This window comes from Natrix helvetica (assembly GCF_964273705.1).
Source record: "Natrix helvetica genome assembly, chromosome: 1".
NCBI lineage: Eukaryota > Metazoa > Chordata > Lepidosauria > Squamata > Natricidae > Natrix > Natrix helvetica.
In genome coordinates this window covers 318,305,812-318,327,257 of record NC_138548.1, presented here as the reverse complement: position 1 = coordinate 318,327,257, position 21,446 = coordinate 318,305,812, and the positions used below count along the sequence as shown (strand labels likewise).

The 21,446-nt window shown below is 42.8% G+C and overlaps 2 protein-coding genes across 5 annotated transcripts in view; one reads left to right on the top strand and one right to left on the bottom strand.

Moving 5' to 3' along the window:
* Positions 1 to 7,812: 7,812 nt before the first annotated feature.
* Positions 7,813 to 17,679, bottom strand: SEC13 (SEC13 homolog, nuclear pore and COPII coat complex component). The gene is made up of 9 exons (XM_081937326.1): positions 17,540 to 17,679; positions 15,849 to 15,893; positions 14,316 to 14,431; positions 13,564 to 13,715; positions 11,650 to 11,783; positions 11,170 to 11,303; positions 10,119 to 10,239; positions 8,946 to 9,092; positions 7,813 to 8,072 (listed from the first exon to the last, which is right to left on the bottom strand). The coding sequence occupies exons 1-9, from the start codon at positions 17,540 to 17,542 to the stop codon at positions 7,962 to 7,964; spliced, it is 963 nt and encodes a 320-aa protein (XP_081793452.1). The 5' UTR covers positions 17,543 to 17,679; the 3' UTR covers positions 7,813 to 7,961.
* Positions 17,680 to 17,981: 302 nt separating this feature from the next.
* LOC309384129 (cullin-associated NEDD8-dissociated protein 1-like) overlaps positions 17,982 to 21,446 on the top strand; it is a 35,036-nt gene continuing 31,571 nt past the window's right edge. The window contains exons 1-2 of one of the 4 annotated variants that reach the window (XM_081937322.1): positions 17,982 to 18,106; positions 20,080 to 20,265. In XM_081937322.1, coding sequence (XP_081793448.1) covers positions 20,198 to 20,265 — 68 coding nt within the window. In that variant the 5' untranslated portion in view covers positions 17,982 to 18,106; positions 20,080 to 20,197. Of the gene's footprint in view, positions 18,107 to 19,713; positions 19,823 to 19,858; positions 20,266 to 21,446 lie in introns of those variants that run through there. The other 3 variants (XM_081937323.1, XM_081937324.1, XM_081937321.1) reach the window with 3 other exon arrangements.

Below are 21,446 nucleotides of genomic sequence, written 5' to 3'. Positions count from 1 at the left end.
TGTGAAAGTAGACTTTTAAATAACCCCCCCCCCCCTTTTTTTTTTGCACGTCTGTTCAAGGTGTACACATTAAGAAGGAATGACAATATGATACTATCATCCTGCAAATATGCTAAAGGAATGCCACAAGATTAAGAACAAAAATGTCTTTTCCTTCAAGATCATACTTGCCCCTTTGATTTTGTAATTTTGTAATAAACTAATACTTCCTTTTTGGCTCCAAAGCATGAGGCAACTCTGTACAGCTTACATTATTAAATAGTGAAAACAGAAAGAAAAAATGGACTTCTAGTGAGGATGCATGGTGACCTAAATGTCCCTGAAGGAGCAGTGACTCTGCATAGCTGCTCCTTGTGAGTAGACTACAGGATCTGAATTTTTTGTGGTCTACTTGTGAGTTGAGCAACTGGGAGTCAAGAGGTTTCAACCAAACTCACAGCCATAATGTCTACATATACATAAGGTTCACTGAGCCTCATTTCTTAATCACTTTCTTAAATTGCTTACTGCTTTTCAACTATTAGGAACCCCTGGATCAACAAGTTTTATAGCATTTAGTGAGTGAGTTTCCTTCAATCCTCAGCAAAAGAATTTTGAAATAAAAATATAAGAACTTTTAAAAATTCTCTTTTTGGAATAAATAACAAACTGGTAATTAGAATGTTGGCAGGAAAGTTACAAGTGGACTAGGGGTCCAGATGAATTTGAAATAAGTTTTCAAATTAATCACAAAAATCCAAATAATCATAAATTCTTTACTTCCCCCATCCCCCCAAAAAAACTGGATGGGATTTTGAAGGTTGGGCACCAGAGGGAACCAGAAGGAACTAAAGATTACAATTAAAGGAGAAGAGCACTTAAATTTGATTTACTAATACAGAATTGAAGCAAAATACTCCAACATTGGGCATATTTATTTATTTAATTTGTATGCAATCCATTCTACCAAGTGACTGGCAGCTAGTTATAGAGGAATATATGTGAATAATGGATTCAGAAGTTAAGAATGTGCCATTCTAGATGGTATTTAAAATGTGTTACAGAAGAGAAACCGAGAAACAAGTTTTATTGGAAAAGACAAAAGTCTGATTAGATTTTAAAGTGACAGGCTACAAGAATGATACAGAAAAAGATGCCACACTGGATACACAAATGGAATGGCGGATGTCTTAACAATTAAAAGGGATGTACTAATAAAAACAAAATGACTTGAATAACTTTCCGGTATTGGATTTACAAAAGGGACCTGTTTAAAGTTTTGAAGAATTTTGTGAGAAGGGACGAAGAAAAAAATGAAAAGAAACCGGTACCTAGGACATGACTTCGGGTCAGTCATATTGTTTCAGCCTAACTCATCTCACAGGGTTGTTGTAGGGAATAAGGAGGAGGAAGGTGTGTTGGATATATTCACCTCTTTGCTTGTTATTTATTATTACTCATACTCAAGGTAGGATAAAAATATTATTTGAAAGGATTAAAAAAATCAAATTACAGGGTCTTCAAAAGGGAGTTTGATTGTTAAAAGCAAAGAATCTAAAGTTGGTTTTATTTGATCAAGATTAAAATATGTATGTTATCTGATAATCTTCAATGGACTTTCACTGACCAGGACTGAACAAGGCTTTAAGGATTTGTTTATAGATAAGAGATACGGAAAGAATATATAATTAGTATTTTAAGAGAAAGTGATTTAAGTTACTAAAATTGTTTATACTTGTGATGAAGAAGGAAGTCATCTCTTTATATATTTTTCTTTTTCCTTTTTTAAATTTATTTTAGCATTTATCTCCTTAACTAATGTTTAATAAAATTATTTTTAAAAACAGAAAAAAATCATGAAAAATCCTAAGCACCTGGAAGGACAAAACCAGAAAGAAAAAGGTTAAGGCCTAAGCAGCCACTGTACTCCCAAACCCCGTAACAAAGCCAAGTTTTCGCGATTTTCAGAACATCATTAGGTATCTCTGGAGGGATACTATTGCAGAGGGATGTGCTTTCCATGCAGAGGCTCATCTGATTTTTTTCTACTTTGTAGACCAAAAATAATAGAAATGTGACTAAAGCAAATTCGAAGCAAATCATGGAAGCTGTGGACAAAAATATATGAAACAGATACACGCTATACGAAAAGCCTTAGAAAAACCCATACTCATCCTAGCTTATGCTTTCTTAAAACTGCAGAACTCTTCACACTTCCCAGGGAATCACTCATAATGAGTAAAATAGGACTTCTGTATCAATTTAATGCAGGTTTGCTTTGTTCTCATAGCTCTTGATAATTGCTGAAATACTAGTTCTGAAATTCGTAAGTTTAAACATGTCACTGATTGTGTTGCTTCATACTGGAGGTGTTTGTGTAAATAATAAGACAGCCTTGAAGGAGGAATGCAAGCTCCATCATAGCATCCATGTTGCCTACCATAGCAACAAACAACACAGTATTTCAAGTCCACAACAGGCAGATAATGTTCACAAACGGCTTGTAAGGATTTGTTATTTTAGCTAATCTTAAGATAAGTAGTTTTAACCTTCCTGTAAAATTGATTTCTCAGTATAGTCTACCTAACAATTTTGCAAGTCTCATTGTGCTGTACATCCTCCCCTACTTATACTTCAGTGGATTAGAGAGATTTTTGACTGAGCTGCTATGGGCTCTAATTTAATTTTTATATGCAACATCAGCTCACATAATTAGTGTAAGAAAAACAATATGCTTTTGACCTCTGTTCTTTATTCTGCTACTACTTAAAAGCTGCCTCATTCTTCCTTACACTTATTGTGTCTATTATTTTAATTATGTGTCATAAACCAGAAGCAAGCAAATACGCATAATGAACAAAGCACTTCAATAATTTCTTCTTGTTCTGTTAAGACAGGAGTGAAATAATCCTATGAGTCCAACTTAAACAACCTTCTGAATTTATTACAATTTACTATGAAAAATGTACAAAATAATTACAACATAGAGCAATTTTCTTTCCGAAACAATTCAGTGGATTTTAATTGGACTTTCTCTTTTTAAAGCAAAAGAACAAAACATTAGTTATGCAGTATTTTAGAGATCAAATTTACATTTTCAGTTAAACATGTAATAATAATAATAATAAATTTGAATTTATTAGCCGCTCCCTCTCCAGACAGGACTCGGGGCGGCGTACAATAAAACATATAAAACATATAAAACAAAACATGTGCAAACACATAGACATCCAAATACACACATATACAAAGACATACATGCACGGACATACATGCACGGAGGAGGTAACAGATTACATCACATTTAGACAATTAAAAGTCACCATTAAAATACCCCATTAGTAGTACCACAATTTAAAATTTAAAAGGACTGTCAGGAGGAATAAGAAAAAATTTACGGTTGAGCCAGGCCAGATAATTGAAAGAGGTGGGTCTTCAGCTGTACACGGAAGGAGCGGAGATCGGAAGTAATCCTGATGTCACGGGGGAGGTCATTCCACAGGGCTGGGCCCATCACAGAGAAGGCTCTGCTCCTGGGTGTCGCCCCCCGACACTGTTTAGCGGACGGCACCCGAAGAAGTCCCTCTCTGTGTGAGCGGATTGGTCGTAGGGATGTATGGGGCAGGATGCGATCCTGCATGTAACTAGGTCCTGTGCCATGAAGCGCTTTAAAGATCATAATCAAAACCTTGAAACGCACTCGGTAGACTACAGGAAGCCAGTGCAGCTCACGCAGGAGAGGTGTTACGGGGGAGTATCTAGTCCTCCCCATAATCACCCGCGCGGCCGCGTTCTGGACCAACTGCAGTCTCCGAGTGCATCTCAAGGGAAGCCCCATGTAGAGAGCATTGCAGTAGTCCAGGCGAGACGTCACCAGCGCATGGGTGACTGTGCGTAGGGCATCCCGGTCCAATAAGGGGCGCAATTGGCGCATCAGGCGAACCTGATGGAACGCCTCCCTTGCCACGGCTGTTACATGGTCATCCATGGACAGCCGGGCATCCAGGAGGACGCCCAAATTGCGCACCCGTTCCATGGGGGCCAGTTGCTCGCCCCCAATGGCCAGAGATGGAAGCAACTGGTTGAACCGGGAGGCCGGAAGCCACAGCCACTCCGTCTTGGAAGGGTTGAGTTTTAGTCGGTTGCCATCCATCCAGACCCGTACGGCCTCCAAACACCGGGACATCATTTCAACGGCCTCGTTGGGGTGGTTCGGGGTGGAAATGTATAGCTGAGTATCATCAGCATACAGATGGTATCCCACCCCAAAACCACGGATGATCTCGCCCAGCGGTTTCATGTATGTGTTGAACAGGAGAGGCGAGAGCACCGACCCCTGTGGCACCCCACATGTGAGGGGGCTCCGGGTCGATCTCTGCTCCCCTGCCAACACACGTTGCGTCCGGCCAGAGAGGTAGGAGCCAAACCACCGTAAAACGGTGCCCCTGACTCCCAGCCCCTCTAGCCGGTGCAACAGGATACCATGGTCGATGGTATCGAACGCCGCCGAGAGATCTAATAGGACCAGGATAGAGGAACAACCCCTATCTCTGGCCCTCCAGAGATCATCAACCAACGCGACCAAGGCCGTCTCCGTGCTGTGCCCGGGTCGGAAGCCGGACTGGCGCGGGTCTAGATAATCATTCTCCTCCAGGTGACGTGGAAACTGTTGTGCCACCACACTCTCTACAACCTTCGCTAAAAAGGGAAGGTTGGAGACTGGACGATAATTGACTAGATCCGTTGGGTCCAGGGAAGGCTTCTTGAGCAGGGGCCTCACAACCGCCTCTTTCAAGGCGGCCGGTAGAAACCCCTCACCCAACGAAGCGTTCACTAGGCCCAGGAGCCAGTCGCGCGTAACCTCCCAGGATGCCAGTACAAGCCAGGAGGGACATGGGTCCAATAAACATGTGGTAGGACGCAGACGTCCACGCAACCTGTCCAAATCCTCGATGGCAACCGAGTCAAACTCCTCCCAGAACGGTCCCTCAAGACTCGCCTCGGGCGTCTCCACTGGACCACTGAAAGGGGCCCATCCCATCCGGATTTGAGCGACTTTGTCCTGTAGATATTTCCCAAACTCCTTTGCTCTGCCCTGTAAAGGGGCTTCCCGCGGTCTCTCAAACAAGAGGGAGCGAGTCACTCGAAACAGGGCGGCAGGGCGGTTATCTGCGGACGCAATAAGAGCGGCACAATGTTGACGTTTGGCCGCTCTTAATGCCACAAGGTACGTCCTCAAATAGGCTCGTGCCTGTGCTCGGTCAAATTCGGAACGGGAGGATCTCCAACGACTCTCTAGGCGTCTCTTGTGGCGTTTCATCACCCTTAGCTCCTCGGTAAACCAAGGGGCCAGGGTGGTTTGTCGCCGCAGGAGAGGCCGCAAAGGCGCCACCCGGTCTTGGGCCCCGGTAGTCGCACTATTCCAGGCGTCTACCAGGTCCTCCACTCGGGGGCGGGTCAGGTCCACAGGAGGTGGCCCAAGCTCCGTCTGGAACCTATCTGGTTCCATCAGGCGCCTGGGGCAGAACCATCTAATACCTTCCGGTTCCGCCTCCCCGCAGCGGGGGGTAGCACCAGGGAAGTCAAGCCGGAGAAGTGAGTGATCTGACCATGACAGGGGAATAATAGTTGAATCCCCTATTCCCAGATCACTCGTCCACTGGCCAGAGACAAAGACAAGGTCCAGCGTGTGGCCTCCCTCGTGAGTAGGGCCCTGAATTAATTGGGTCAGGTCCATGGCTGTCATGGAAGCCATGAACTCCCGAACCCCCTCAGACGCTTCTCCCATCGACGGCAGGTTAAAATCCCCCATCACTAAAAGTTTGGGGGTCTCAACCGCCACCGATGAGATCAACTCGAGGAGTTCAGGCAGGGCCGCTGATGTATAGCGAGGAGCCAGGTATACTATCAGCAGGCCCAACTGCCTCCCTGGGCCCCATCTCACGACAAGGGACTCACACCCGGATGTCTGCGGCACAGTGAACTCTCTCGGCTCCAAGTCTTCCCAGATAATCACTGCTACCCCACCGCCCCTTCCCTGGGCCCGAGGCTGGTGAAATGCTCGATAACCTGGCGGGCACATTTCCACGAGGGGTAGGCCTCCCTCGTGGCCCAACCAGGTCTCAGTTATTCCTGCGAGGTCCGGCTCTCCCTCCAAAATTAGATCGTGGATGAGGGGGGCCTTATTGACAATGGACCTCGCATTGCATAACAGCAGTCTCAGGCCTTGGGTCTGTAGATCCTGACCACCTAGTATGCAGGGGTTGGTACAAACGACCGGGTATGACCAAAAACCCCGGTCTCCCAACCGACTACGCGCTCTTGATCTGTCCTCGCACCTGCCCCTCCCCACGACCGTTGGTATCAAAGAGCCCTGCACAGGAATGCTATCTTCCCTCTCCTCCCCCACTCCGCTCCCTCCTCCTTCGACCACACCTAGATGCCTGGCTCTACCATCCCTCCTGACCTGTTCCCCCCCCCCCCATCCCTGGAACCCCTTACAATTTTTAAAAAACAGTTAATTAAAAAACCCCTCAATGTGCGCTTCCTCCACCTCTCTGGGTTAATGAACCCGTCCTCGAGGTGGGCCCTTGAGAGGGCAGGAGTAAGGCAAACTACAAAGCAAAGGTGACTTTGTATTGGATCATAGTGTGTATAAATTCGGCTCTCATCTCTTCCACTTATGTTCAAATTATCTACCACATAGTTCTTGACAGAAGAGAAAATACTAAGGTTTTAAAAGGTGTAATTACTAAAACATCTACTCTGAGGAACTCTTAGACTCTTTTAACAGAGAAATACTAGCTGAAAGGATGCCAAAATTTTCAAGTAAAATGATGAAAAGCTACTGGTATATTTCTTTTTTTAAAAAAAAATCACACTAAAAGGAACAGTATTTTTTCATGTTGATTTTGCCTTGAATTTTAAAAGTGTCAATTAAGGCAAATTGTTACAGGGGCTTTCCCTAATCTGGTACCTTCTAAATCTAGTTCATCCTCCTAATTCCTACTGTGTTTCCCCGAAAATATGACATGTCCTCATAATACAGCCATGCTACATTTTTCTGGTGGGCAAAAATATAAGCCCCCCCCTTAAGCTCTCATTACGGAGCCAGGGGACCTCCGCCGCCATCCCAGCCTGGCTTTTTCCACGGCTTCCAACCCAAGTCTTTCGGCAGTGGCCGCTCCGGGCGCACACTCTATGGTTGTACGCTCTGCAGGCAGCTGGCCCACAACCATAGAGCGTGCGCCCAGAGTGGCCATTGCCGAAAGCAGAAAAAGCCAGGCTGGGATGGCAGCGGCGGAAGTGCCCTGGCTCTCTAATGAGAGCTGGGCCATGCATCCTGAGGCTGGGAGGCGGGTGAGCGAGAGCGGAACAGCTGCTTGTGCAACTCCCCCTCTCCAGCCATGCAGAGCGCCATTCACTGGCATTTGGAAGGTGCCAAGCCGCGGGAGCCGGGCAGCGGCAAACAGGCCCTCATTCGGCTTGGCGATACCCCTAGGTCTGTGAATGACGCTGTGCCCGGCTGCAAAGGGGGTTTGCCGGGTGGCTGCTCGTGAGTGTGGTTGGTTCATGGCTGTTATGTTGCACTGCTGCGACAGCGCAACATAGTCATTCACCCCTGAGGCTGTGCCCGGCTCTTTGGGAGCCCGCTCGCAAGAGAGCAGACGCCCGGCAACTCCAAAACAATAAACCCTCCCTCCAGAATAAAGCCCAAGCCATATTTTGTATGTAAAAAGAAAATAAGACCCCGTTGTATTTTCAGGGAAATACGGTAGACAGTGCTACAAGGAATTAGGAAAGTTATAGTCCACCAAACTATTAAATACCAGATTGGTGAAGGCGTTCCACAGTTTATTTTTTTTATCAAGAGAATATTCATAACAAATTAAATTTTACATGGCCCGTATTCAATAAACCTGGATTACTAAGGAAAGTAGAAAGAAACTGTTTCTTTAAACTGGAAATCTTCATCATAGTCATCACTGTTCATTCTGTTGTCCTTCTGTAATGGCAGATACTGCTCCTTGGCCCTTATTGACATCACTAATGCATGCCCACTGTCCATCTACTGATTCTTTCCACAGAGTTACCTAGAAAAAAAACCATGTTTATTTTAGAACTCAATTTACAAACAACATGAACCTTGCTTTGAATTTTTTTTTTCATTAAAGGTCCTAGCTTTGATTAGCTATCAATCAGCCTTCATGCGTTTGCTTTTAAATTTAATTAGGTATTATTGGGTCAAGGGAAGCTATTCTTGCTAGCAGAACACAGGCAAGGCATCTTGCAGCTTCTTCTCCCTTACTTCCCAGCACTCTCAAAACTTTGCTTTGGAGAGTTTCCAAAATTAGTAGAATCTAGTTTGAGAGAATAGTGCAAGAAGGAAGAATAGCGGTTGCTAGACTGATAAATATTACATATTTTAAAACGCTTGGATTTGTTAGTATATGTGCTTAGTTATATTTATCTGCATCTATTTACATGTGGTCTCTTAGTATAGTACAACTATAAAAGCTGCACTGGGAAGAGGGAGAAGAGATGGATACTAGATAATGCTGAGGCAGATAGAGATAACAGTACTATATTTACTGTCTGTCAATAAAGCCTTGTGAAAAAAAGGAATTAACTAATAGGCATGTACTAAAAGTTATGACATTTATGAATGATATGGAAAGAGTGGGTAACAACCTCTTTACTGAAGGAAGATGAGTTAGGTTAGGTTTAATTATCCCAGTGTAATAAACCAGGAACATACTTTACACAAGCCCCTACTTTCTCACAGCCTCTTCAGAAGTTCTGACAGAAATTGATTTACTTCAAATATGAAACAGGTTATAACTGAGTCCCTTGCTTCAACTAATACCTTTGGAACACATAAGTAAGTGAATCTAGAAAACAGGTAATAGCAAAAGGCCACTTGGGACTGATGAAATAATTTAGGTACAAGGTGTTTTAAAACTTACTTTATTATCTCCTCCAGACACAGCTAGAATATTTGCAGTAATGGACCAGCTAACATGCCAGACTACATCACTGAACTTATGGAGTAACTTTGGTGACCATGAGTTTCCAGAGGCATCATCACACATCCAGATAAACACTCTGCCATCCTAGAAGAAGGCAAATAGAGCTGTCAAGACATGGACATTCAGTATCTCCTATAGCAGAATGATGCTGACATTTTAACAAGGACATCCTTTCTCCAGAGCCACAGCTACAACTCCATGACCATGGAATTCATTCAAATTGTGCTTCAAGTTGGCAATTGTCAATCCCTAAGGATATTTTATTTGTAATCCTATAGTTAAAAACACATTGATACAGGTCTTAACTGGAGGTACTATTGCTTCAGATTACAAAGTGGGAACTGGAATTCTAAATGACTCTATTCACTCAAAGAAATAATACCATATTTTTTGGAGTATAAGACACACTGGAGTATAAGATGCACCAAGATTTTGAAGAGGCAAATAAAAAAATGTTTTGCACTCTGCAGACCTCCCCAAAATGGCTTGTTTTTCACAAAAACGGGCTCATTTATATTAAAAAAAAGGGGGGGGTATGCATAGCCTTTAGGAGGCTTGTAGAGTGCTCCTGGGGGCTGGGGGGCCCAAAAACGAGCAAAAAACGGCTCATTTTTTGACAAAAAAAGCTTGCATAGCCTTTAGGAGGCTTATAGAGTGCTCCTGGGGGGGCTGAAGGAGCAAAAACGAGCAAAACCCGGCCCATTTTTCTCTCATTTTTGCCCTCCCCAGCATCCAGGAGCACTCTGGAAGCCTCCTAAAGGCTATGCACAGCCATTTTTGCAAAGGGGGTGGGGTTTCGGGAGGCCAAAAATGCTGCATTCAGTATATAAGACGCACCCAGATTTTCGCCCTCTTTTTTGAGGGAAAAGGGTACACCTTATACTCCGAAAAAAAGGGTCTCCCCCCCCCCCCCGGCTTATTTTATTAAAGGCTGATTAACAATAACTTTACTAAAAACCAACATGCCAAAAAAGCTTAAGGTTAAAACTTTCTCAATAAGCTATTTTTTCATAACATATTAATTTTATTTATGAAACTTTATTTATGCCACCTCATAGAAGGCAGTAACAGATCTCTATCTTCCTTGGGTAAACATTAAAGTAAAATTACCTGGGAGCAACTGGCAATAGTACTTGTTGGCAAACCTATGGAAGGAGCCCAGGCTACATCTCTGACCCAATCACTGTGAGCTTCCAATTTTTGTTCTTCTTTCCACTGGCCATCTTCTTCTCTGGAAATATTGGGAGGGGGAAGATGAAGATTCAGAAAAGAGTGTATAAACCAAGATGAATATATTGTGATAAAGGAAATGGCTATTTTAACAAATATTAGCAATATTAATACAGATAAACATTGCAGTTATAGGATTGGTCTGTTTACTTTCTGATCAAAGTATAGAATGGAGAAGACTTTCAAACAGTTCTGCTCCAAAACCTAACAGATACATTTTGCACGCTTTGCAATGTAGTTATTTTATGTCTGCTTTGACTAACAATTCACAGATTCTTAACAGTTACAAGATGTCCTTTAGGAAATTAACTTTAATTTCCAGCGAAGTATGGGAATCAAACAGAAATTCCCCTAATAGAAAGCGGTCAAGCTTGTATTTGAACACATCCAAGGAAAGCAAAGTTACCACTACTCTGGATATCTGACCCTACAATTCAAAATTTGTACTGTTGGAAGTTTTTCTAAAATTCAGTTTGAATCTGCCTCCCTGTGTCACACTTTTGGATATTTCAAAACAACTATCATATCACACCTCATTCCTTTTTTCTGAAGCCAAAAATGTCCAATTCAATTTGAAGCTACTTGTGACTTTCAAGAGAGTTTTTAATTAAGTGTCCTTGAAAAAAGGCCCAGAAGAACTGGTATCTGAATCACCAAAGGAAAACCACTTCTGTTTTATACCCATAGTTTTCCTCATTGAGGCACTGAATCATAACTACCCTAGCCCAACAAATGAATGCAGAAAAACTAAGCAAAAATATAAAATAACTGTTGGAGACAAACTAGGAAAGGTTTTTGACTATTTAATCATTTGGCAGATGGAAGAAGTAAATAAGGTAGCTTTGTAGCAAGGACAAGCAATTTTTTTACAAAACCTTCTACCTCTTTTCCCCCCAAAAAAACTATTAGATAATTTTTGAGGCTAACTTACCTCCAAATTTTGATAAGATTATCACAGCCACCTGATGCAAATCGTTTGATGTAGTTTGGTTTTTGGTTTGAAGGCTGATCTATGAGGCTTCCTGGTACAACAGCAGGTGCCCAGCTAACAGCATTGCAACCAATCTATGCAAAAATCAATCAATGTAGTTTCATCTAATTTATAGCAAAACTAAAGACAAATTTTAACAACTATTTGTTTCATTTATAAACACTTCCTAAGAAAACATTTTAACGTAATCTTTCTATTCTTATGTGTTGAACAATAAATATGTTTCCTCTGTTTAATAGTGCATGGATGTTTATCCAATTAAAGAAACATTGCCTTTCCTTCCTTACCCACACAAAGTTTATTTTGACTCAGGTTATCTGAAGTTTAGATTCTAGTAAAAGAATATAAAGATTCTACACGCTTTAAATATTCCACCTTGCTTGCCACATAAAATGTTTAATAAAATGACTCTATACTCACTGTATGTGCATTGCTGATTTTTTTCACTTCCCACTGTCCATCACCAGTATAACTCAACAAAGAGATAGCCCCATCAGAGCTGCCACAAGCCAGGATCAACCCATAGTCTTGTGGTGCCCAACATACAGAATTGACTGTTAGAAAATGTAGAAACAGATTACATTATTATATGAATCACTCAACTACAAGAGGAAAATATACCGTGTTTCCCCGAAAATACGCCAGGGGCTTATTTTCTTTTGCCCCACGAAATATGCCCTTGGGTTTATTATCAGGGAGGGCTTATTGTTTTGGGGCTGCCGGGCGGCTGCTCCCTTGTGAAGTGGCTCCCGAAGTGCCGGGCACAGCCTCAGGGGCAAAGCAGCCATGAGGTAACCATGCTCACGAGCTGCCGCCCGGCAAATCCCCTCTCCAGCCGGGAAGAGCGCCATTCACTGACCTAGGGGGTAATCCCCAAAGTGCCAAGCCATGTGGCGCTCTGCCCGCTCCCCAGCTCCTGCGGCTTGGCACATTCGGGATACCCCCTAGGTCAGTGCATGGAGCTCTGCCCGGCTGGAGAAGGGGGTTGCGCGAGCGCCTGTTCCGCTCGCAGCTTCACCAAGCCCTTGCCAGGCTCTCCCAGGCCACCGCCGCTGGCTGCTGCTGCTGCTGCCCCCCCCCGCCGCCCCCGCCGCCGCTGCCCGCCGCCGCCCCGCTCCGCGCAACTTCAAAACTCGGGCCGAGTCTTTCGGCATCGGCCGCTCTAGGAGTGCTCTCTATGGTGGGCCGGCTGCTGGAAAACTCCCTGTCCGGCAGCCAGCCCACCATAGAGAGCACTCCTGGAGCGGCCGATGCTGAAAGACTCGGCCCGAGTTTTGAAGCTGCGCGGAGCGGAGTGGGGTGGCGGCGGCGGCGGGCAGCAGCAGCGGGGCGGCGGCGGCGGGCAGCAGCAGCAGCCAGCGGCGGTGGCCTGGGAGAGCCTGGCAAGGGCTTGGTGAAGCTGCGAGCGGAACAGGCGCTCGCGCAACCCCCTTCTCCAGCCGGGCAGAGCTCCATGCACTGACCTAGGGGGTATCCCGAATGTGCCAAGCCGCAGGAGCTGGGGAGCGGGCAGAGCGCCGCATGGCTTGGCACTTTGGGGATTACCCCCTAGGTCAGTGAATGGCGCTCTTCCCGGCTGGAGAGGGGATTTGCCGGGCGGCTGCTCGTGGGCATGATTACCTCATGGCTGCTTTGCCCCTGAGGCTGTGCCCGGCTCTTCGGGAGCCAGTTCACAAGGGAGCAGCCGCCCGGCAACTCTCCCCTTCGGCCAGGCAGAACGCCACTCCCCAACCTAGCGGTATCCCGAAGGCAGCAAGCAACGTGAGCGCTCCCCCCCTCCTGCGACTTGGCGCTTTCGGAATAACGCTAGGTCAGTGAGCGGTGCTCTGCCTGGCCGGAGGGGGGGTTTATTTTCGGGGGTGGGCTTATATTTTTGCCCACGCGAAAAATGTGGCATGGGTTTAGTTTCGGGACAGGTTGTATTTTCGGGGAAACACGGTAGAAATCTTGATTTTTTAGTCTACACTACTTAAATGGGATGAAAGGCTAGTATGCTATGGCATCAGCCTCTTTTTTTAAAAAAAATCTGCAGCTTTAAGTATTAAAAAAATTATAATGGCAAAAACAGCACAAATGCCTCCAAGCTGGTATTTAGTTTGCAGATCACTAGGCTACTTTATCCCACAAGCAATAAGGTATTACTATACAAGTGTTACATCGGCAGATGCTGGTGATAGCAACAAAATTGGCTTCGACAGGGATGCACTTAAAAATTGGAAGTGCCTGCACCCCCAAAAAAGATGGAAAAGCAAGTAATAAGCATAATCACAGTAAGCAAATTCCTACCAAAAGATTAAAGCAATCCCCACATAGTTTGTAGAAGAATATTCCCACCTGAGGAATCATGTCCTGTGTATTCATATGTCTTCTCCCATGTACCATTCTCTTCTTTCCAGATAATAACCTTTCTGTCATAGGAACACGAAGCCAGGATGTTTCCATACATGGGGTGAGCCCAGGCAACCTGCCACACAGGACCTTCATGCCTATTGGGGAAAAAAGAAATAATTACTGCATCAAGGCCTTGCTTTTAGTTATGACGGATGGAGAGCATTTTGAAACCACTTTAAAATCATGCATCCTGTCAAGTGATTTATATCCTGAAATATCACACAAAGAGACACTCCAATTTTTATTCACACATATCAGCCTTCTTATCAAAGGCTTCAAAGCAGGTGTCAGCATATTTTTTTAAAAAAACAAAAAGGTTGTAACATTTCCATTTGTAAAGAAGATTCATTTCTAAAGTTTAACACATCCTATCTGGAGAGGCCTTTTAAAAATAACAGGACATAATCAAATACATTATTGCCTAATTGTACAGAACTCAAAGTTTATTTCTTAGGGTTGGTGAGTCCAATCAATGATGTTTAGTTAGGTCACTTTTTAAATGATATGAAGACTAAGAAATTGGATATATCGTATATAGGATGTAAGACAGGCCAGATAAAGGTTGACTTACAAAAGCTGTCAAGTCGAATATTAGATATGCAAAAAAATATTCTGGACAAAAGCCAGCAATTTTGTCTATAACCAAAATAGAAAAATGGGTCACACGACAAAGAATTATCTTGTCTTCAGCTCACCCTCTTAAGTCAGCTATGAGAATTTGTCCTCCATTCCGGACATCAAATATTTTCACAGATCTGTCTGAAGAGCAGGTTGCCAATCGAGTGCCATAGTAATCCATCTGAGCATCATGCTAGGAAGTAATGTAATAAGCTTTTAAAAACCTCACAGTTCTGTTTCTGTAACAATTTTAAAATCTTTGAAAATGTAATATTTATTTATTCATTATAATTTGTATAGCCAGTTGTCTCAGAAGTGACTAGGAACAGCAAAAAAAATATCTTAAAATAAATTAAAAACAAATTCCCATCAAATACAAAAATATAAAATACACAGCATAAGAAGATGTCACAATCAATGGTTGTGCTGGATACGTCATATGCTGGCATGGCCATGCCCGGTTTAGCCAGAAAAAAGGAGGGGAGAGTTGTGATATATCATGTGATGTTGCTGTGACGATGTGAGCTTGACACCCCTGCCTTAGATACTTGCCTAGTATCACAACTACCATAACTTTTTTTTCAAAATCTAATAATATTCCAATAAAAATGTTGCAGGGGATGATTTTTGAAAAACCATTTTGTTTGAGTGCAAATTCCCAGATATTTATAAGGCTACCCAACTCATAATTTATGACTATAGACAGCATACCTCAATTCTGAAGAAAAAATATATGAAAAACTAATAGCATAAATGAAGCACAATCATGGAGATAGCGGAGTCTGGACTGAGCCAAAATTTTCTCTCAAGTAGAATGTGCTCAATTATGACTATATATTGTCACCATATTATTAAGACTGGATCCACCATTTTTATGCATATTTCAAAATAGCAAATGCTACTCACTGTTACATTCCAATGTGTCTGTTGCTCCATTCACCCTATATCTCTATATGGTACAGTATATGCCAGCTAACCTTTTTGTAAAGGTGTGCCAAAATTGTGTGAGCGCGTGCTATTGCGCATGGGTGTGTGCCCACACCCACAATCCAATGCATCCCGCCCACCTGCACGTGCGACCCATCCCGCACATACACCCGTGACTCTCCCACACAGAGGGGGAGTTTTCGCCATCCCCAAGTTCCGGAGGCTTTCCTGAAGCTCGGGGAAGGCCCCAGCCCTCTGGAAAGCTGAAAATCAGCTGGCCAGCACATGCATGCGCACCAAAATTGACGGCTCCATGTGCCACCTGTGGCATGTGTGCCATAGGTTCGCCATCACGGGTATATGCTATAATATGATATATTAACATGTAAATATATAAAAAATGAACAGCTACCTTACTTTGAGCATGTTCATCATCTAATGCCACATTTTCTGGATTCAACTACTGTATCCCATTATATCTCTCCAAAGAAAGGGGAGAATTCTTAGCCTTACCATAATTTTCTTTTCCCTTCTATGTAAAAAGTGGCTTTAGCATATAGTTGTTCCTTTGAGGTTTTCTATAGTACAACTGAAAAATATTCATTCCTTGCATTACTTTTCTAAAATGAATCTTACTGTATTTATTTTGGAATAGAAATGAATGAAAGAAACAAAATACTTACTATCATATCCTCATGGGAAGTGTCCACTGTATTAATTACAGACACCTAATAGGAAAATACAAAGAAGCTGTAATGACACTAATAGATCTCTGACCTTATATTTATAGTGAAGATTAAAATATATAGGACTTGGCCATACTGTTTACAGTAGTTTACCTACATTAACAAAATTAATTTTCAAATAATTTTATAGCATTCCACATGCATTTTGACTTCTTTGTCCTTAGTAAATTTTTAGAATTTTCATGACATATTGAAACTGATCTGGTATAAGGTAACACAGGAAGCTAATCTTTGTGCCTGCTTTAGCTGACAGGACAGGAAAAAAAGTGATGGAAGAACATCTAGTTTTGAAAACTTGATTCTGATTCTCGTACTAACCACCCTGCCCACAAAACTATGCCTATCCCAGGATATAAAAATATCTTAGACTCAGAACAAAAGTGTTTCTTAACAGCAAGTCTGATTTCAATAGTTTTATGGACTGTTTAACCACATCTACTAGTATTACAATCCGTCCTGGTCTCCAGCAAGGTCAATATGGCTAACTGTCCAGAAAGCTAGTACAACTAGTCCTCAACTTATAACCATGAATTTAGTGACCATTCAAAGTCACAACAGCACTGAGAAAAGTGACTTATGACCAGTTTCCACATTTCTGGCCGTTGCAGCATCCTCGTGGTCACATGATCAAAATTCATTCTCTTGGCAACTGACATATATTTATGATAGTTGCACTGTCCCAGGGTTGTGTGAGCACCATTTGTAACCTTCCTAGCCAGTTTCCAACAAGCAAATTCAATGGGAGAAGCCAGATTCCCTTAACAACCTCATGATACACTTAACAACTGCAGTGATTTGTTTTAACGAATCTGGCAAGAAGTTTGCAAAATGGGGCACCACTGGATTAACGACCCAGCAATGGAAATTTTGAGACCAACCGTAGCAATAAGGACTACTTGTACAGCATTCAGCACAAATATACCTTGATGAAAAAAATGCTTTCCTTTTTCCCCGGCTGCTACCAAGCTTTTCAACTGTCACCCGCAATATCAAATTAGGTCCATCACCAAACCGTAGTAACTGGTCTGGATCAGTCCCAAAAGTGCTTTTTCTTGGAAAAACCTACATTACTGTAGCTGTACATATTGAAAAACCTTCATGACAACCATGACATGGATGAGTGAGAATCTCCATAGGCATTTGGTCTGGATCAGAAACCTTTAAAACCAGTAGACCGTTAATGTAGCTTTTTGGGGAAAAAATACCTGCTTCCGTTTTCAGTTCAGTGCAAGACAACACCTCCCTACCCTCAAGAATTAAAAAGAAAATGAATGAAAAACAGGCGCTTGGATGAATGGGGCAGATGCATCTCTTGCAAAGCGTCCAGCAATACAGGACGGGCGCTTTCAGGATCCCAAACGAATGGCTTGGGAAGGAGTCTTAGACGTGGCCAGGATCAGAGAAGAGCTGGAGTCGGGGAATGGGCCTCGATCCTTGGCCCTCTCCTCGCTCGACCTTCGCCGTTTCCCGGGAGAAGCTGGGCGACCAGCCAGCTCAGCCCTTCGGGAACTGGCAAAATGACCACCCGCTAACCCCGCGCTCCTCATACTCCCAAGCCCTGGAGGGGAACACGCCGGGGAGCCGAAACTTGAGCGCCAATCCCGGTCCTCCCCCACCCTCAATCTCACCATGGCGGCGGCGGCGAGAGAGGGATCTCCACGGGACCAGCCCGGCTCCGCGGTATGATTGCTCGGTCGGACGCTCTCAGACGTGGCAAGCAAGCGCAGCCCGGTTGTGCGTACGACAACCAAAACCTTCCGGCTGGAAAAAAAACCACTCTTCCTCAGATCCGCACGAAAGTTCCTCCTCCTGCTGCCGAGGCCGCCTTCTTTACCTTCCTTCTACCAGGCGAGAGGCTCTGCGTGTTTCTCCCACAGCCTTCCTTTTGTAACCTTTTGTAGCCTTTATCCCTCGCTGCTTTGGGAATGGGGGGCAGACTGGTTATTTTTTTTTCCTAACGGGGTTGAATCATAGCCAGTTTGGCTTGAACTGAGCGGGTATAAATCGCGGTTTATGCGTGATGTGAACAAATATTTAGCAAGCTGGGGCTTGGTGCAGTATGTTATCCCAACCAGAAAACAATTTGATTTCCTGCCCTCGGTATCAGAGTTCCCGAATTTGATGCCATGATATTGGATCATCAGTTGCTCCACTGACTGGGCTCATCCGTTGCTCCGCTGGCTGGAGGTCCCAAGGTGGATAATGATGCACTCCTACATACCTAGTAATATGGAAAAAGTATAATTTTATATTATAGTATAGGACTGTTCTGTTGAAAGGCTGGGCAGGTTAAGTCATGGATAGCCATTTGCCTGAAACGGTATAGGGTTTCCTGCCTAGGCAGGGGGTTGGACTAGAAGGCCTCCAAGGTCCCTTCCAACTCTACTATTGTATTGTATTATTGTATTGTATGTTTTCACTGCGAGTAAAATGTTTTCTACCCCCAATATTAAAAATGAGTATGCATTTGTAGTAAAGTGTGTTGTGGTTTAGAGTATGTTATAGGTATCAACATTGACTACCAGTTTCCTTCAATGCTGTTAACATTTAGATAAGCAATTGGAAACCGGACAAAAGCTGAAAAATAATTTCATTCCATGAGTTGTAAGGTGAAAATATGTCTGGAGTAGAGAATGATTTGAACACAATCATTATAGATGCACTTCTCATATCAATGGTGCTGTTGTTTTTTCCTTTCCAATATCTTGGTATAATGAGTATTGAAATTCAGTAAATCTGAATTTGTAAGTCCTTTAAAAAAAATGATTAAACTCTTTCATGTGGAAGAATCAAGTTATAGATGAGTAATCAGTAGCTGTTATTTTATACTTGTTGCATTCAATGTATTGACGTTGCCAATCATTAAATGTTTCTTATTTGGTTACAATAAATTGCACTGGGACAAAAGGTTCTGAAAATGCTAGAAAAGTACATTCTTGTACAGGAATTATATACAGTACCTGACACCAGTAAAGAAAAATCTAGATATATCTAAAATTAATGTCAGAGAGCTGGGTGCATCTTTGCTAAAAAAAAAATAATCAAACTGGTTGCAATTTTGTGACATTAACAGTAATTTTAAATAGAACTCAAGCAAATTAACATTTTCAATAGATATCCATTGATTTGTCCTGTAGTTCTGTATCTGCCCTAGACTCATTGCTTATGTTCTCAAGACACATGGAAACATAAACCACATTTCAATTTAGTAGGTTGGATGAATCCAGCCTGGATGGTTCAATGTATTGTACAAGTAGCTCAATTAATCAGAAGTAAATGTCACACAATTATGCAGTAATAGGAATTCTTTTCATTGTTAATTTAAATTTGTGAAAAGAAATGGTTCACTTCTTTGTTAATTGGAAATACTGTAAAGTTACAAATAAAAGCAAACTGACCTAACCGTAGTTAGCTTTTGGTAGCCAGAACAAATTTATTGTATCAATTCGAGCTCCTGAGAGTGAATAATTATAGCTTTTGTAATGAGCCATTTCCCCCCAAAATGAATGAATGCTTATCCAGCATCTGTTTTAGATTTATAGTGCTGCATAGACCTCAAATTAATTTATATGCCATTATTCAGAATTTAAAAAGTACTTGGCAAAGTAGGAACAGCTGCTCTTAATACTGGAAGGATGGGTAGATTGATGAATGTAGAGAACTTCCTAAAGGCAAACTAATTGACCTTCTGCGCTGAGTGTCAACATCAGCTGTCCCTAGTCAGATAGAGGTGATTCATTGCTGGTCTGTCTATCTATCTCTCCCTCTCCCTCTCTCTCCCCCCCTCTCCTCCCTCTCCCTCTCTCTCCCCCCCCCTCTCTCATTTCAGGATGATTTGTCATTTGGTTGCAGTGTGTTAGCAAACACCTGCAGTTCTGCTGCAGCATTGGCCAAATAGCCACTGAGATGGGGTGAGAAAAGAAGCAGCTGCTGCCGCCTTTCCTCCACTTTTCTCTCCCGGAGAACTTGAGAGGCTGCAGATGTCTGCCGGGAGGGGGTGCCATTAGCTCAACTACAGCTCCAACTACAGGCTATATATATCCTGTGATAACAGTCCAGGGGCTTAGCTTTTCCAGTGACTTCTAACCAAGGGGGGGGGGGGGGAGAGAAAGGAAAAACACTACCCCAGTCTCACTGTGCCCCTTCTGTCGCCATATTCTCCATGCAGATTTCACACCGGCAGGGGTCCCTGATTAGGACAGCGAGAAACTTGTACTCTTGCTTGAAATCTCTATATTAAAGCAAGCCCTGTAGAAGAGATCATCTTCCCAGACCAGCTGTTCAAGATGACCAACATATCCTATCATATCTCCAACCTCTTGGAGAAGATGAAATCCACGGATAAAGATTTCAGGTAGGATTTAGAGTTTTTTGGAGGTGGGGTTGTGTGTGTGTGTGTGTGTGTGTGTGAGAGAGAGAGAGAGGGAGGGAGAGAGAGAGAGAGAGAGAGAGAGAGGCAGTGCTCTGGAGGTGTGTGTTGCTTTTGTGAACTGTTTGGTGAATTGCCCACATGTGTCTGTATTTGCAAATTAGAGGAGGGAGGGAGGCAGTTGTGGAAGAAGGAGTGATCTTTTTAATAAGGGCAGCTAAAAAAGGAAACCTTTACCATGAAAAAGATACTTCTGCTTAGCTAGAATTGATAACATACAGGAGGCAGGGCAATGCTGTAGGCTGTGTTTATAGATAAGGCAGATAGGAAATTTACTGCAGGGAGAATGGGGAAAGATTACAGTCTCCAATTTCTCATGCAGCTAATATTATGGCAACCTTTTACATCCTTCTTCCGAGATGTAGTGGGAACACGTTCCATCAGCTGTTATTGGCAAGTTATCTTCACTAGTTGGATTAAAGAAAAGCAAAAGTAATCTTGGCTAATAAACTGGAAAGCTAGAGAGAGTATTGGTCACCAGGCACTGTTTTGCTGCATTGCTGAAAGAATTTCTGTTGAAGTTTAATCCATTTTAAAAGATGCTTCATTTAATTGGAAATATTTATTCCTAAATAACTAAAAGTATGCTGTATATTAGATGTACTGGCATGTATTGCACATTTGGAAGGTTTTGAAAGAAATGGTGATAAAAGCAAAGAAGGTGAAATATATTAAAGGGAATAAACTCAGAACAACTGAATGTTTCTCAAGTTACTATTTTCCAAATGTTGGGGGCAGGGGAGTGTAAATCTAGGAATTGGCAGCTAAGAATCCTGGGAATTGTAGTCCCAACACATCTGGACAGCAGCAAGAGAAGAAGGTTGAATTAAATCATAGTACAGAAACTGATACTTAATTGTTTCAAGATGCTAAAAGAAATTCCTTCTTGATTTCACAGCATAAATGGGCTTTACACTGGCTTAAATATATAGTACATTTAGTTTAGTTTACTCTGCTTGTAGACTGAAGTGTAACAAGATCGTTGACTTGACAGGCATAATTGGAGGGGAGGGAGGTTATCCCTTATTTGAAGTATGAATATGTCACTAGAAAGATAGTCAAATTCTTTTTCTTTTTGGGTGAACTTTTAAATTAAGTTTATTAGG

What these genes read in the sequence shown, in the direction of transcription:
- SEC13 (XM_081937326.1), bottom strand. An exon ending in CTATTGCCAGTTGCTCCCAG is followed by an intron (nt 9,093 to 10,118) that starts GTAATTTTACTT and finishes GCCTTCTTCTAG; the next exon opens with GATGGCAGAGTGTTTATCTG. An exon ending in TGTCTGGAGGAGATAATAAA is followed by an intron (nt 8,073 to 8,945) that starts GTAAGTTTTAAA and finishes TTTTTTTTCTAG; the next exon opens with GTAACTCTGTGGAAAGAATC.